This window comes from Lutra lutra, chromosome 4, assembly GCF_902655055.1.
Source record: "Lutra lutra chromosome 4, mLutLut1.2, whole genome shotgun sequence".
Taxonomy (NCBI): Eukaryota; Metazoa; Chordata; class Mammalia; order Carnivora; family Mustelidae; genus Lutra; species Lutra lutra.
The window spans coordinates 78441859-78456020 of record NC_062281.1 but is presented as its reverse complement, the minus strand read 5'-3'; the positions used below and the strand labels follow the sequence as shown (position 1 = coordinate 78456020).

The 14162-nt window shown below is 37.8% G+C and overlaps 1 protein-coding gene across 1 annotated transcript in view; it reads left to right on the top strand.

Annotated features, from left to right (window-relative positions):
- The window catches only part of RP1 (RP1 axonemal microtubule associated), a 55075-nt gene extending 41527 nt beyond the window's left edge, over positions 1–13548 (top strand). The window contains exons 2-4 of the mRNA XM_047728118.1: positions 3357–3974; positions 4853–5024; positions 7904–13548. Coding sequence (XP_047584074.1) covers positions 3357–3974; positions 4853–5024; positions 7904–13548 — 6435 coding nt within the window. The remainder of the gene's footprint in view (positions 1–3356; positions 3975–4852; positions 5025–7903) is intronic.
- The last annotated feature ends 614 nt before the right edge of the window (positions 13549–14162 follow it).

Below are 14162 nucleotides of genomic sequence, written 5' to 3'. Positions count from 1 at the left end.
GAGATTTTGTTAACCAGGTCCTTTGCTACTTCTAGGAAAGTCAGCAGTGAGAAAAGTGGAGGGCCTTAGGAATCTAGTTTTCTCTTGTTACTTTTTTGTCCCTCTACTTCTCCTTCAGCCTAACCTACTGGGAGAAGAATTAAGCCACTTCCGGCTATTTCATTCCCTAGATATCCCTCCCCTAAGAATGTTACTGCCTTATACGACTTCAGAGGGCATAGAATAAATCTTACTATTTAAAAAGTATGGAAAGAAACATTTTAAAATTCCCATCCACATTCTGATCAGTTTTTAAAGCTGAGTAAGAAGAGTGCACAAGTAAGACAAGGTAACCGAAAGTTGTGGAGGGCTGGTAGCTCTGTTTCACAAAAAGGGACATTCTACTGTCCAGACTCACTGACCATGTCACTGGTCTTGCTTATGTCTTTGGCAGAAGCTGCATGAATCCCTGCCTTCTTCCTGGAGGGCATTTTTACCATTCTGCCTCTGGCATCTCAGCTTCACACAGGCTGTCCTGTGGAAACTGTCATCTCTCTCCCCCCAACCCCCTTCCAGTGCTAGTCCTTCAGACTGGGCTATAGATCCCTCTTTGATATTCTCATGACACCCCTACTCTTCCTTAACTGTGCTATTGAATTTCTTGGTGAATTTCCCATGGAAATTATAGGAGATACAATGGATTATATCAAGGCACAGGTTGGAACATTTCTCCTGGAAGGAATCTGTGTTTTACTTTCTTCCCCAATAATGATATTGTGTACTATATGCACATAGATACTTTTATTCAATATAATACTGAATCTTCTTCATTTTCTGCTAGATACAAAGTGCCCACCTTACCATAGACTCTTAAACCTCACTTGCATGTATACAAATTCTTGATACTCTGAAACTTTCCCCAATGATATCTAGGCATTCCCAGAGATGCTCTTACCTGCAGTGAGGACCATATGAACTTATATTGTTTTATTCTTGCTAAAGCCTCCTCCTCAAGGAGCCTGGCAACCATCCCATAGATTCTCTATAAATGTTCCTCCACTGCTGGGCATATGGCATCTTCCTAGGACATGGTACCTTCAGTTCTGGGGTGGGCAGCAATAGGATAGCATATGGGGGGCCACCTCTTCCCTCCAATTGTCCTTATCTTTTATGTTTTCTTTCCTGGTCCCAGCACAAAATGTCCATTCTTTTAGTGAAGGAAAAAAAAAAAAAAAGCCACCCCAAAACAAACGCCTTGGGCTATCAGCTTGTTTTAACTTGATCACCAGGTCAATGGCTCTCCAAATAGTGAGATCCAGGCAGAAGACTACTGCAATTAAAAGCTCGCTTTCGTGTACCTGGGTGGCTCAGTAGGTTAAAAGTCTGCCTTCAGCTCGGGTCATGATCCCAGGAGCCTGGGATCGAGTCCCCCATTAGGGGTCCCTGCTGAGCGGCTGAGTCTGCTTCTCCCTCTGCCTCTCCCTCCTGCAGCTCATGTTCTCTCTCTCTTTCTCTCAAATAAATAAATAAATAAATAAATAAATAAGTAAGTAAGTAAATAAAATCAATCTTGAAAAAATAAGTCTCGCTATGCATTTACATACAGATAAATATAATTTTCCAAAATTAGGTGAAAAATGTGTTTCAAACACTAGTTATGGAAACTATTTTAAAATATGTATGTAAGTTAACCAACCTAAAAAGGACTTGGAGGCAAAGAGTTCTGAAGTTTTTATGAAATACTGAAAGAATTCATCCCTCTTACAGTTAGTGAGGGCATGGAGATTAAGCAACATGCTCAAGGTCAGACAGCAGTTTATCAGCTGAGGATAAGAAGAGGTGCAGTTTTGCTGACTTCATTGCAAAGGTGGATTCCCCAGCTCCTGAAGCACAAACCTGCTACAGCTGCCTTTATTGTCTTAAGTACTATAATTACCTGAAACTGCTTGGAGAAAGGAGTAGGGAAGACATATCTAACTTCTAGGTTGATCTTTGAATGTATTTTCCTAAATTACACATAAAAAATTTGCAAATCATATTGGAGATATATGAAGAATCTTAGACAACAGTTTGCAAATATTAAGTAGGTGATTTGGGCCAAATTTACAGCTGATATATGAGAAACATGCCTTTTTCATTTCTATAATATTGATCACTTTTATTTAGTTTGTTCAGTTTGTCTTCAGGGCTGTAGGGCATTCTCACTCTGTCAAAGGACACTAATAATTACATTGACTTAAAGGAGTGGAAAATAGTCACAGTATGCTACGTATGAGAAGTGAATCAGAGCTTCCATGAGCTGCTCACTTGTCAGTCAGACCCTTGCTTCACTTAGAAAGTAGAAGAGAAAAACCTCAGTGATTGGCTGAAAATGGCTCTTAAATTCCCTCCCAGTGGTTAATTTTAGAACCACTAATAGGAGCAGTGCCTCCATTTTTAGTAGTTCATAGCAATGGCTGTCATTCATTCAAAATATTTGTTTAAAGCAGTGTTTCCCAAAGTAGGATTAATGGTGCATTAGATAATTTACCTGCATTTTTTATAATCTGTAATGGGAACATTTACATTATCTTAATATGGCCCCTATTTAAGGATTTATATGATACATTCCTTCTAGAATTTAATATCAGTTCCTCCAGATGAACTCATTTGGTTCTACCCAACAATTTGAAATCGATAAACTCTTTCTGTCTCCCCTTTTTCCTTGACTGCCAGGACATGCAGAACTAAATGGATCAACTGCAAAACTCTTATTTTTCTCATTGAATGGCTTTTGATATGTATCTTTTGTTATTTTTTAATTGTTCAAAATACCTATTAATTTTCAAGATTCACAAAATTCAGCAATGTCTAAGAAACCAATATTTATCCATCACTTTGCCACTCAGTGATAATCACCATCAACATTAGGGCTATATATACTTTTGGATTTTTTTCCATTAGTATAGTAAATATGTATATACTGGCAATGGCATGGCATACATATGTTGTAAACTGCTTTTTCACTTAGTAATAGATTAGGATCATTTTTCTGATGCCAGTAAATACAGACTTATATTGTCATGTTTAATGGTTGCATAGCTTCCCGGTGCATGGGCATATACAATATAACTTATTTAACAATACCTTTATTCGTGTCTTTAGATTGTTTTTATCTTTGAACTATAAATATCTTTATTTGTTTCATTTATGTCTTTTTATTGTAAACCCCTTAAAATTATCATACAAAATAGGTGAGAATAACCAATGAATAAATGAATGAATGAAATGCTAGGAATAGCCAAGATATCTACAACTGTAATAAGATTGCAGTTGCATTGTCATGTATTCCTTATAGTACTGTCATTGCAGAGATGAATAATTTTCCTCCCCTCTAGTTCTCAGTCAAAATGAGTGAAACTTCTTCCACTAGTATTTCCATGATTCATCGGACTTCCCCTCGCCACCTGAGCGTCATGCATCCTGTTGTGGCCAAAAAGATAAGCTTCTACAAGAGCGGAGATCCGCAATTTGGCGGGGTCAGGGTGGTGGTCAACCCTCGTTCCTTCAAGACATTTGATGCTTTGCTGGATAACTTGTCAAGGAAGGTGCCCTTACCTTTTGGGGTGAGGAACATCAGCACACCTCGGGGAAGACACAGCATCACGCGCCTGGAGGAGCTAGAGGACGGCGAGTCCTACTTGTGCTCCCACCGCAGGAAGGTGCAGCCAGTGGATCTCGACAAGGCCCGCCGGCGCCCACGACCCTGGCACAGCAGTCGGGCCATCAGTGTGCAAGCGCACCAAGCCCCTCCAACCGCTGCAGCTGCCACTGCTGCTCCCGGCATGCTGCGTGCCCCACGAAAGCTCTTGGTCTTTAGAAATGGCGACCCGAAGATGAGGCGTGTGGTGGTTATGAACAGGAGGGTCACACAGAGCTTCCAGGCGTTTCTGCAGCACCTGACGGAGGTCATGCGGTTCCCGGTGACCAAGCTCTACGCGACAGACGGAAGGAAGGTGAGTGTTCCTGGGGTTTTTCATGTCTGAGTTCGCCTTGTGTGGGACATAGGTGGAGGCCCCAGAGAAAGGATTTTGCTCGCGCGCGTGCGTGTGTGTCTGTGTGCGTTCCCACCCTCGTGGGAGGGCACTGGCTCACCTGGGTGGGTGGCCCCACTGTTCTCTGGTCAGAATCTGAAGAAGCCACTTCCACGAGGGGCTCTTTTTAATCTCAAACTCCCTTCCCCTTTCTCCTTCTTTAGCCCCGAGTTGTTGGCACAGAATGTGTTGGCACAGAATGCAATCGTGACAATATTTCCAGAAAAGTCACGGCCAAGAGTGATATCGTTAGGTAGAGAAAACATTTTTTTTTTTCCCCCTGCCATCCATGCTGGAGGGTTGGTGGGGGAGCAGGGGAGACCTTCCCCCACAGCTGTCAGTGTGGCTACCAGGTCCTTTCTCAGCTGGCTCAGGGTGGACGTTTGGCTACAGCTGGATATTTTGGGGGGGAAGGCAGAGGCAGAACTGCATACCTTTTAAAGATTCCTTTAGGGCAGAAGACATCTCTCTTCAGATAGTAATCAGGTTGAATAAAGATGTTGGTCTAGTCACCCCCCACCTTGATACTGGTAACTTTGTATACATTATTGGTGCCTAATGAACACTTGGTGATTATCCCTTTCAAACCCTGAAAATTGTTGAATTGATTCCACTCACTATAAATAATATATGGAAAGGGGGTACTTGGCTGGCTCAGTCCACTTGACTTAGTTTTGAGACCCATGTTGGGTGTAGAAATTATTTTAAAAAATAATAATAAAATTAAAAAAATACTGTATGGAAAGAACAAAAACGTCATGTTGCTCATGTAAGGACCTTAACTCTTTGGTTTCTTCTAGGTTCCCAGTCTCCAAGCTGTGATCCTTAGCTCTGGAGCTGTGGTGGCAGCAGGAAGAGAGCCATTTAAACCAGGAAATTATGACATCCAAAAGTACTTGCATTCTGCAAGATTACCAGGGATCTCTCATCATGTATACGCCAAGGGAAGTGCTAGGTCAGAAAGCAGAAAGAGTAAGTCCTTTAAATATGTAGCTTTTATTTTTAGCCCTGAGTTGTGGTTTTTTTTTCTTTTTTTTTTTTTAACCACAAGATGAAAGAAAGAAAACCCAATCCATGCTTAAATGGCCAATTTCCTTCATCACATGAGGGAAAATGAGGGGATCGAAAACATTTAAAAAAAATTTTTTTTTTTAATTTTATTTTTTATAAACATATAATATATTTTTATCCCCAGGGGTACAGGTCTGTGAATCGCCAGGTTTACACACTTCACAGCACTCACCATAGCACATACCCTCCCCAATGTCCATAACCCCACCCCCCCTCTCCCAACCCCCCTCCCCCCATCAACCCTCAGTTTGTTTTGTGAGATTAAGAATCACTTATGGTTTGTCTCCCTCCCAATCCCATCTTGTTTCATTTACTCTTCTCCTACCCCCTTAACCCCCCATATTGCATCTCCTCTCCCTCATATCAGGGAGATCATATGATAGTTGTCTTTCTCCCATTGACTTATTTCGGTAAGCATGATACCCTCTAGTTCCATCCACGTCGTCACAAATGGCAAGATTTCATTTCTTTTGATGGCTGCATAGTATTCCATTGTGTATATATACCACCTCTTCTTTATCCATTCGTCTGTTGATGGACATCTAGGTTCTTTCCATAGTTTGGCTATTATAGACATTGCTGCTATAAACATTCGGGTGCACGTGCCCCTTCGGATCACTATGTTTGTATCTTTAGGGTAAATACCCAGCAGTGCAATTGCAGGGTCATAGGGTAGTTCTATTTTCAACATTTTGAGGAACCTCCATGCTGTTTTCCAGAGTGGTTGCACCAGCTTGCATTCCCACCAACAGTGTAGGAGGGTTCCCCTTTCTCCACATCAAAAGATTTTATCTTATTCATTCAAGAGTGAGCAGGGGGAAGGCAGAGGGAGAGGGAGAAGCAGACTCCCCACTGAACAAGGAGCCCAATGCAGGGCTCGATTTCAGGACCCTGAGATCATGACTTGAGCTGAAGGTAGAGGCTCAAACCATCTGAGCCACCCAGGCGCCCGACTGAAAACATTGTAAACGGGAATTGGTTATATGTATAGTTGGAAAGAGTTATAGAGGTTGTAGAGTTTTTTTTTTGTTGTTGTTGTTGTTGTTTTTAGATTTTTTCAGATCAATCAGTGATTAAATTGAGGGGGTAAGCCTTTATTTGTGTGTGTGGAGGGCATATAATACCTAGATAAAAAATAAAAATATCAGCATTTCTTGATTTGGAGACGAATTCTATGGAATTTGTATAAGTGGCATCTGGTAGTTATATGGTTTTCTCCAAATAGTACCATGCAGCATCATAGCTAAGCTCAGCAGGTTAGTTGTGTGTGTTTTAAAAATCTCTAAGTACACATGACCCCACTTTCTGAAGTTGTTTCAGTAAAAATCACAGCCCTTGGATCCATTTTTTTATTTATTAAAAAAAATCATGTAGTCAGTTCATGCTGGTTAATAATAATCTATGTTGATAATTCCTTAGGAAATGCTGCACAGTATAGTATAATCCTTTGTGTAGGTGAGAAGGAGGGCTTGTTGACGCCCAAGAGTGTAGGATGGGCTGTAAGTTCTCTATGCAGTCATGGTTAATCATATTATTCATTGTGCTCAATATTTTAATCTCATTATTCATTGTGTGCAGTTTTTTAGCTCTATGCTGAGGAATTGATTGCCACTTATACTTAGATTTTGGTTTTTATGTAGACATGGACTAATAAGCCCTTTAAGTAGTATTAATCCCTCTACTTATTGCTAAAGTGGGTGAAACTCATCTATTATGGATGTATTCAATAGATATCTATCTACTAATGTTTCTGTTCTGTAGGCATTAACTACCAAATATCTGTTAAGCATATGGTAGTCCTGTTTCATTGTGTTCATATTACTAAAATGATTTTATTATTTTTTGTGTTAAGGGTTGTGAATATGATTTTTGATGGTGTTAGGGAATCTGAGGGCTTTGTTAAATTTTACCTTAAAAAATTTTAAGAGAGCCCTTTTCATTTTTGATTTTGGTAAATGCATGCCAAAAATAAGAGAAAATATTTCCAGGTTTATACTCTAAAATGTTGAAGGTATTTAATTGATGCCAACCATATGCAAATCTATACAAACTACTAATAAGAATTTGATTGAGTTTAAGAGGCTTGAGTACTGGAGTTATCTTTAGAGACACACAGTAAAAATATAACTAGATACATTGGTCTGTTGTCTAGCTCTGTTCTCTTTTGTGCTCTATATTAAATCAAATGCAATTATTATACAAAGTGAATGCAAAATTAGTAATTACTCGATTAATGTTGACTTCTAAATAAATTCTAAAAATGTTTTAACTTTCCTCATGTTGTAGGTATCTCTTAGATATACACAGACAGGAAAATGAATATCACTGTAAATTATTACTTACTTTGCATAGGTAAGCAGCACTTAGTTAGACTCCAGTTTCAGTACTGGTAAACAAAACAACAAAATAAAATCCCACAAAAATCTTTTTATTTTTGCTAGAATCCTTAGCAATTTCTACTTCCCTTATTAAAATTGCCTGATTAAACTCATGAAAATTAAAATTCTGTGAATCTCATTATTGAAGTAAGATTGTAGATTCTCTTTTTGAGAATAGCTTGTAGAAGTGTACCAGATATTATAGTGAATTCAAGTAACCAATGAATACATAGAGGTGAGAAACATGTTAATGATATCTTACTATGAAATTCAGAAAATATGAAATTTTCATACTAATTTTTTTCCTTTTCTTTCTTTGCTGCCTCTTCTATTGGATATTTATAACTTCTCTACCTTCTACATTTTGATGTGGGGCATCTTTTACTCTCAAAATCCTGAAAGTGAGGACACATGTACCTTCAAGCCCAAAGTCCCAGATTTATTCTGTTTCTCCTGACAAAATGCATAATAATGATTGCTACTCAGACCAGTCTTTTGCTTCTGAAAATTACTTGGCCTTAGAAAAAAATGATTCTCAGAATTTGTTGATATATCCTTCTGAAGATGATATTGAGAAATCAATTATTTTTAATCAAGATGGTACCATGACAGTTGAGATGAAAGTTCGATTTAAGATAAAACAGGAGGAAACCATAAAATGGACCACTGTCAGTAGAGCTAGTCTTTCTCATAACAATGAAAAGAGTGAGGTAGGTGGTTTTCCAGGAAGAACAGATGATCAGTTTTCTGGTTTAAAAATTGCAGCATGCTCATTGTCTGCAGATGTCTCATCTCTAGAGAAAGACAATAATCAAGAGGGCAGTTTGGCAGAGGACATAAATACTCAAATGACAGATCAAGAGACTGAAACTTGCCCTTCTGCTAGTTGGCAGAATGCTGCTATGGACACAAACACCATCCAGGAGACCAAGGATCAAACAAAGCATCATTTTTATAGACCCCCTACACCTGGACCAAGGAGAGTGAGACAAAAGAAATCTGTGAGGGGGAGTGTGACCTTGGTATCTGAAACTGAAGTTCAAGAGGAAATGATCTATAGTGAAGAGAAGGAGGATGGGGAAAACAAATCTGAGTATCATATGTTCACACATTCTTGCAGTAAAATGTCATCAGTATCTAACAAACCAGTGCTTGTTCAGATCGATAACATTGAACAGATGGAGTCATCTTTAGAAAGAAAAAAGGAAAGCAAGCTGCTCAAGTCAGGTGCAATACGTGCTGGTATTGTAGAAATAACAAGTCAGAAGATGTTAGAGATATCTCATAGTAATGGCTTACCGCAGACTTTATCAAAAAACTCAATTGTGGAGGAAGGTGTAGTTGATAGTGTAACATCAGACAACAAAACTAGTATCAAAAAATTAAGACCTTGTGGTAACACGAGTGACAGATGCAGTCCTGCTTTAGCAGATACAACTCATTCTTTAAGTAACAACTATGGAGCTGACAGAACTATTTCTGACACCCCAGCTTCAGTAGGGCCTTCCACTGCCACCGTAAGAATTGACAGAGTAATTAATGAGTTTGCTCAGTGTGGTGTAACAAAATTTCCAGCAAATGAAAAGCAGAGTTCCTCATATGTTGCCAGCAAAAAGAAGATGAAATCTCAGCAACAAATGATAAATTCCAGGTATCAGGATGGGAAGATTGCAACCAAAAGAATTCTTAGTAGGAGTGAGAAAATTAACACAAGAGGTAGAATTGCACAGGGAATCATATTGGAGGATTCAGACAGTTCCCTTAAAGAAGGAATACTGTGTGAGGAAGACCGCCACATAAGTGATATGGTAATTCAATCAAATTATTGTTGTTCCAAAAGTAATCTCAATCCCATGAATTCCAAGAATTTCCATGTAAATAAATTAAATACTCTTCAGAATCCTAAGAAGTTTCAAGGACTTTTAGCCAAAAGGAAGTCCAGACCAGTAAGTTTAGGAGGACCTACAAAAAGAGAAATTGGTCAAGACAATAAAGTATTTCCCCATAATGAGCTTTGGTGTTGCAAAAGTAACTTTGAAGATCAAAATTTATTTTATCTGTTTAACTTCCTTGAGCAAAAACCCATTGCTGTTTGTGGACCACAGGCTCAAGCAGAAATAGCATCTTGGTATTTGAGAAGAATGACCAAGAAAAGTTTAGTTTCAAAAGTTAATAACTCACACATAACTTTAAAAACTCAGAAAAAGCAAAAAGGGGATAAGTTGAAATCAGGTAGTGTTGTAAGTAAACATGTTACAACCAGGGCAAATTCCTTAGCTTCTTTAAGAAAAGCTGTTTTTCCTGAGGATATTAGCCATCATTCAGTTCAAAATTATATACAGAGATGGTTGCAGAGCATAAATCCACATTCAGCTTTGCAACCTAGAAAATCAGCTCCAACATACAAAAAGGAAAGGAATGTGGTAAGTAGTAACAACAATGGTTTTGTAAGAACTAATTCACACACAAGTTCTGGAAAAGGAAATAATTTTGTTAGGGAAAGTAATAAACACATAACTAAAAGTGCCAGTTTGACAGAAAATCTAGGCAAAAGGGTAGGTAAATCTTTTGACAAAGATAACAGTGACGACCTTTCCAAAGATCTGGGTGAGAATGAGGTTGAATCTCTGAATGATGCTTGTTTGTTTCCCTTGCCTGAAAATTATGCTTTGTCACAGTCAGCTATCAGTGATCATAATACTAAAATCCAGGTATGTGCTGAAAAATTAGAACCAGAGGTAAGCCTTATTTATGAAGAAATAAACCTAGCTACAAAAAGGTGCAGCGTAGAAGCTGCTATTCAAGTAGATCTTATGGAAGAAGACACTCCAAAAGACCTTTTACCAGTCTTGTTGTTTCGCCAATTGCAAGCTTTAGTTCCTAGTATTCATAAGACTCAGAATGGAATTATTCAAATGCCAGGTTCACTTGAAGATGTTCCTTTCCCTTCCCCAATATATAAGTCATATACTAATGTCCTTCTAGCTTGGCTTCTGGTGCTGACCTTAAAGGGAAGTATAAATAACTTCTGCCAAGGTGATGCTCACAAGACTACCAACAGAGCTTCAGAAATACTTGAATTATTGGAGATTCTAAAGCATACTGCCATCACAGAGGAAGCTGATGATTTGAAGGCTGCTGTTGCCAATTTAGTGGAATCAACCACAAATCATTTTGGACTCAATGAGGGAGAACATGATATAGTTTCAGGAGGACTTTCTGCAAATTGTTCCACACTCAACATTCAGAGAGTTCCTAAGTGTATTGAAAATGAAAAAACACAGAAAATCTGTTTACATGGAGGCTTCTCTGGCAGTGAGGGCTGTGGCCCTGAAGTCTGTGTTTCAGAGTTGACTTGTTCTTCATGTAAGATGTGCACTGTGAATAAGACCTATCCTCCAAAAGCGACTTGTAACCTTAGTGACAATTTTTGCCCTAGAGATGGCTCTACCACTGATCAGGCCTCCATGAATAAGGCTTGTTTCCTAGGAGAGGTCTGTTCACTTACTGATGCTCTGTCTTCCCATAATGCTTGTACTCATGATGAAAACCATAGTTATGAGACAACTTGCCCAGTTGATGAGACCTACATTCCTAACAAAGCCTGTAATACCAGTAACTTTTTAAATTCCAAAGAAAACACATGTGCTGATAATTTGGAATTGACTGAAGAATTAGAAAGGATTGATGAAGTTCAGAAAGATCTAAATATTTTGGCAGACCCTGGGTGCAAACATGGCTTTAATATATTGATGTCACATCAAAATACCATCAGTTTAAATCACTGTGGCTTTCCCATAAATGAAACTGAACCAGAATTTGATAAGGAACATAGTTCTGAGGCTGAATTTAAAATTTTTTCATTAAAGAAATTTCAGGGTAAAAATGCATCTACATCTTCTGATAAGGAAGACTCAAAGACTTCTGAAGAACCAGGCTCAATAACCAGTAGCATGACATCAAGTGAAAGAAACATTTCAGAACTGGAATCATTTGAAGAATTAGAAAACCAGGACACTAATCTCTTTCATACAAAGGTAAATGCAGGAGAGCCAGCCACTGAAGAATTGATCCAAAAAGAGTTAGAGGCTAGTAAAAATTCAGAATTGATAGAAGTCTCCAGTGGGAACATTACAGAAGAAGAAAAAAGAAATGATGTAATTTGTGAGGCAATCAGTAGGAAGTCGGCAACACCACCATGTTTAGTGTTTTGCTATGATTCTAAGCAAAATGTTGAAAGGGAACTCAATGAAGGAGAAACTAAAATGAGAGTAAAAATGATGGTGAAACATACAGAAATTGGAAGTTATTCAGAGTCCTCTCTTGATTTTAAAAACTGTTTCACAAGACCAGTGACTTCTGATGGGTCAGAATTTAGACTAGACAGTGAGAATGAGCAGCCATATAAAACATCCAGTGATGGCCCCAGTGGTGGTTGTGAGGAGATTGCTGAAGAAAAAGAATACAATAAAGGATTTGTTAAAAGGACAATAGAAAAACTTTATGGTAAAGGAGAAATTATTAAACCATCTTTTTTTTCTGGGTCTGTGCACAGATCTCAGGTTTGTCCTTATAACTCTATGGAATTTCAGTGTGCTAGGAAAGCTGGTCTTTATGATTCTGAAGGTCAGTCATTTGGGTCTTCTGAACAGGTCTCTAGTAGTTCATCTATGTTACAGAAATTTCCAGAAGAAGATCAAGATAAATGTGATGTGAGGGCCAGTTATCACGGGGGAGACATAGGACATGGTACAAAACAAAATAATCATAACAGAATTGTTAGAGATACAGAGGAAGGGGTAGTGATTGATAAAGGAAAATGGCTCCTGAAAGAAAATCACTTGTTAAGATTATCCTCTCCTGAAAATTCTGGCTTATATGGCAATGAAGATACCACATCAGTGGATACTCTACTTAATAATGGCAATGAGGTACCATATTCACATTTTGGAAATTTGGCTCCAGGCCCAAACATGGCTGAGCTATCCTCGTCAGAACTGGAAGAACTGACTCAACCCCTTGAACTGAAATGCAGTTATTTTAACATGCCTCATTGTAGTGACTCCGAGCCTTTTAGTGAGGATTTGCTAGATATTCAAAATAAAACTTCCGCCAAGGAGAGAATACCAGATCATCACGCAGAAGAGAAGGCTAGTCATAAGTCAGAAAGAGTATGCACATCAGTCACTCAGGTTTTTACGTCTGCTGGTAACAAAGTCCATCCTGTCTCTGATGATACTATTAAAAACCAACCATTGCCTATCAATAATGTAATTCGTGGTGCACTTCAGGAAGGTGACTCTCTGGATAAGCTCTATGCTATTTGTGGCCAGCATTGCCCTATACTAACAGTTATCATCCAACCTATAAATGAGGAAGACCGAGGATTTGTATATTGCAAAGATTCTGATATTGAAAATTTCTTGGGTCTCCATTTATGGATGAAAATACACCCACATTTACTGCAGTCAGATAAGACCATGTTCAGAGATGAGAACAAACAAGTAAGGGGTAGAAAAACATTTATTGATAATGCCAGTGATGATACATTTGATCAGCTTTATTTTAATAATACATTTGACTTGATGGATAAAATAAAATTAAGAAAATTAAAAGGAATTAACTCCTTGAGCTTAGAGGAAGAAAATAATTTAAAGAAATTTCAATTATATTTAAAGAAGAAGTTTTGTGTGAATTTCTTGCACATATCATTGTTGGTTGTGGATGATGTGAATTCAAATACACAAGATGGCACCAATAAGACAAATGAAATCTTTGAAGTAGTTGATGAGAATAACAACTTACTAAATTACAGATTTCAAAATTCATTAACAAATCTCAACCAAGTAGTAAGAGAAAACAGCAACTATCATTTCTCTTTTGAAATGCACGATCAAACCTGCCTATTTTACCAAGTTGAGACATCCTTAAATATTAGCAATAGAAATGTATTAGAAATATTTTATATATTTGAGGATGAAAACCTTTTTCTTTGGGAAGAAGAAAACCAATTTGATCTTGAAAACAGTGGTGAACAAGATTTATAATATTAATATCAGCAAATCTTTTTAAATCAATGTGTTTTTTCCTCATAATGAGGTGAAACACATGGGATGGATATAGACTAACTTCTAAAAATTTCGCACTTTAAAATGAGCTTCTTCTAGAAAGTTTGTATGTGGATAATTTGATTTGACTTTCATTATTCTGCTGATCTTCATTTTTCCAAAAACTAAAGACTCAGTTTTTATTCTCTTACTTTTGAAATTTCTGTATTTTTTTTCCTGAACATTTGTAATTTCCTAGAATTGTGATTTTTTCTTTTAGGACATCATAAAAGCCCTAAGGACAGGAATTCTACCTTTTTTCTCTCTTTTTATGTTGTTCACTTTAACACAAAATGTGTACTGATGAATAAATGGAATAGACATAGTCTCAAAGTGTATATCATTTATTAATTTTAAACTCTGATTTAATAAAGATATGAAGCTAAGATCTCTGCAACAATCTCATAAGTTTCTTGTTCCAAATGTGTTGACTCTAGTTTCCTCAGAACATCTATCCAATAAACTCAATAAGCATTTCCAAGGGACAAGACCCATTTTCCCTCATGATTTAAAAAAAAAAAATGCTTTACTACTATGCTCCCTCTCTAGTACTT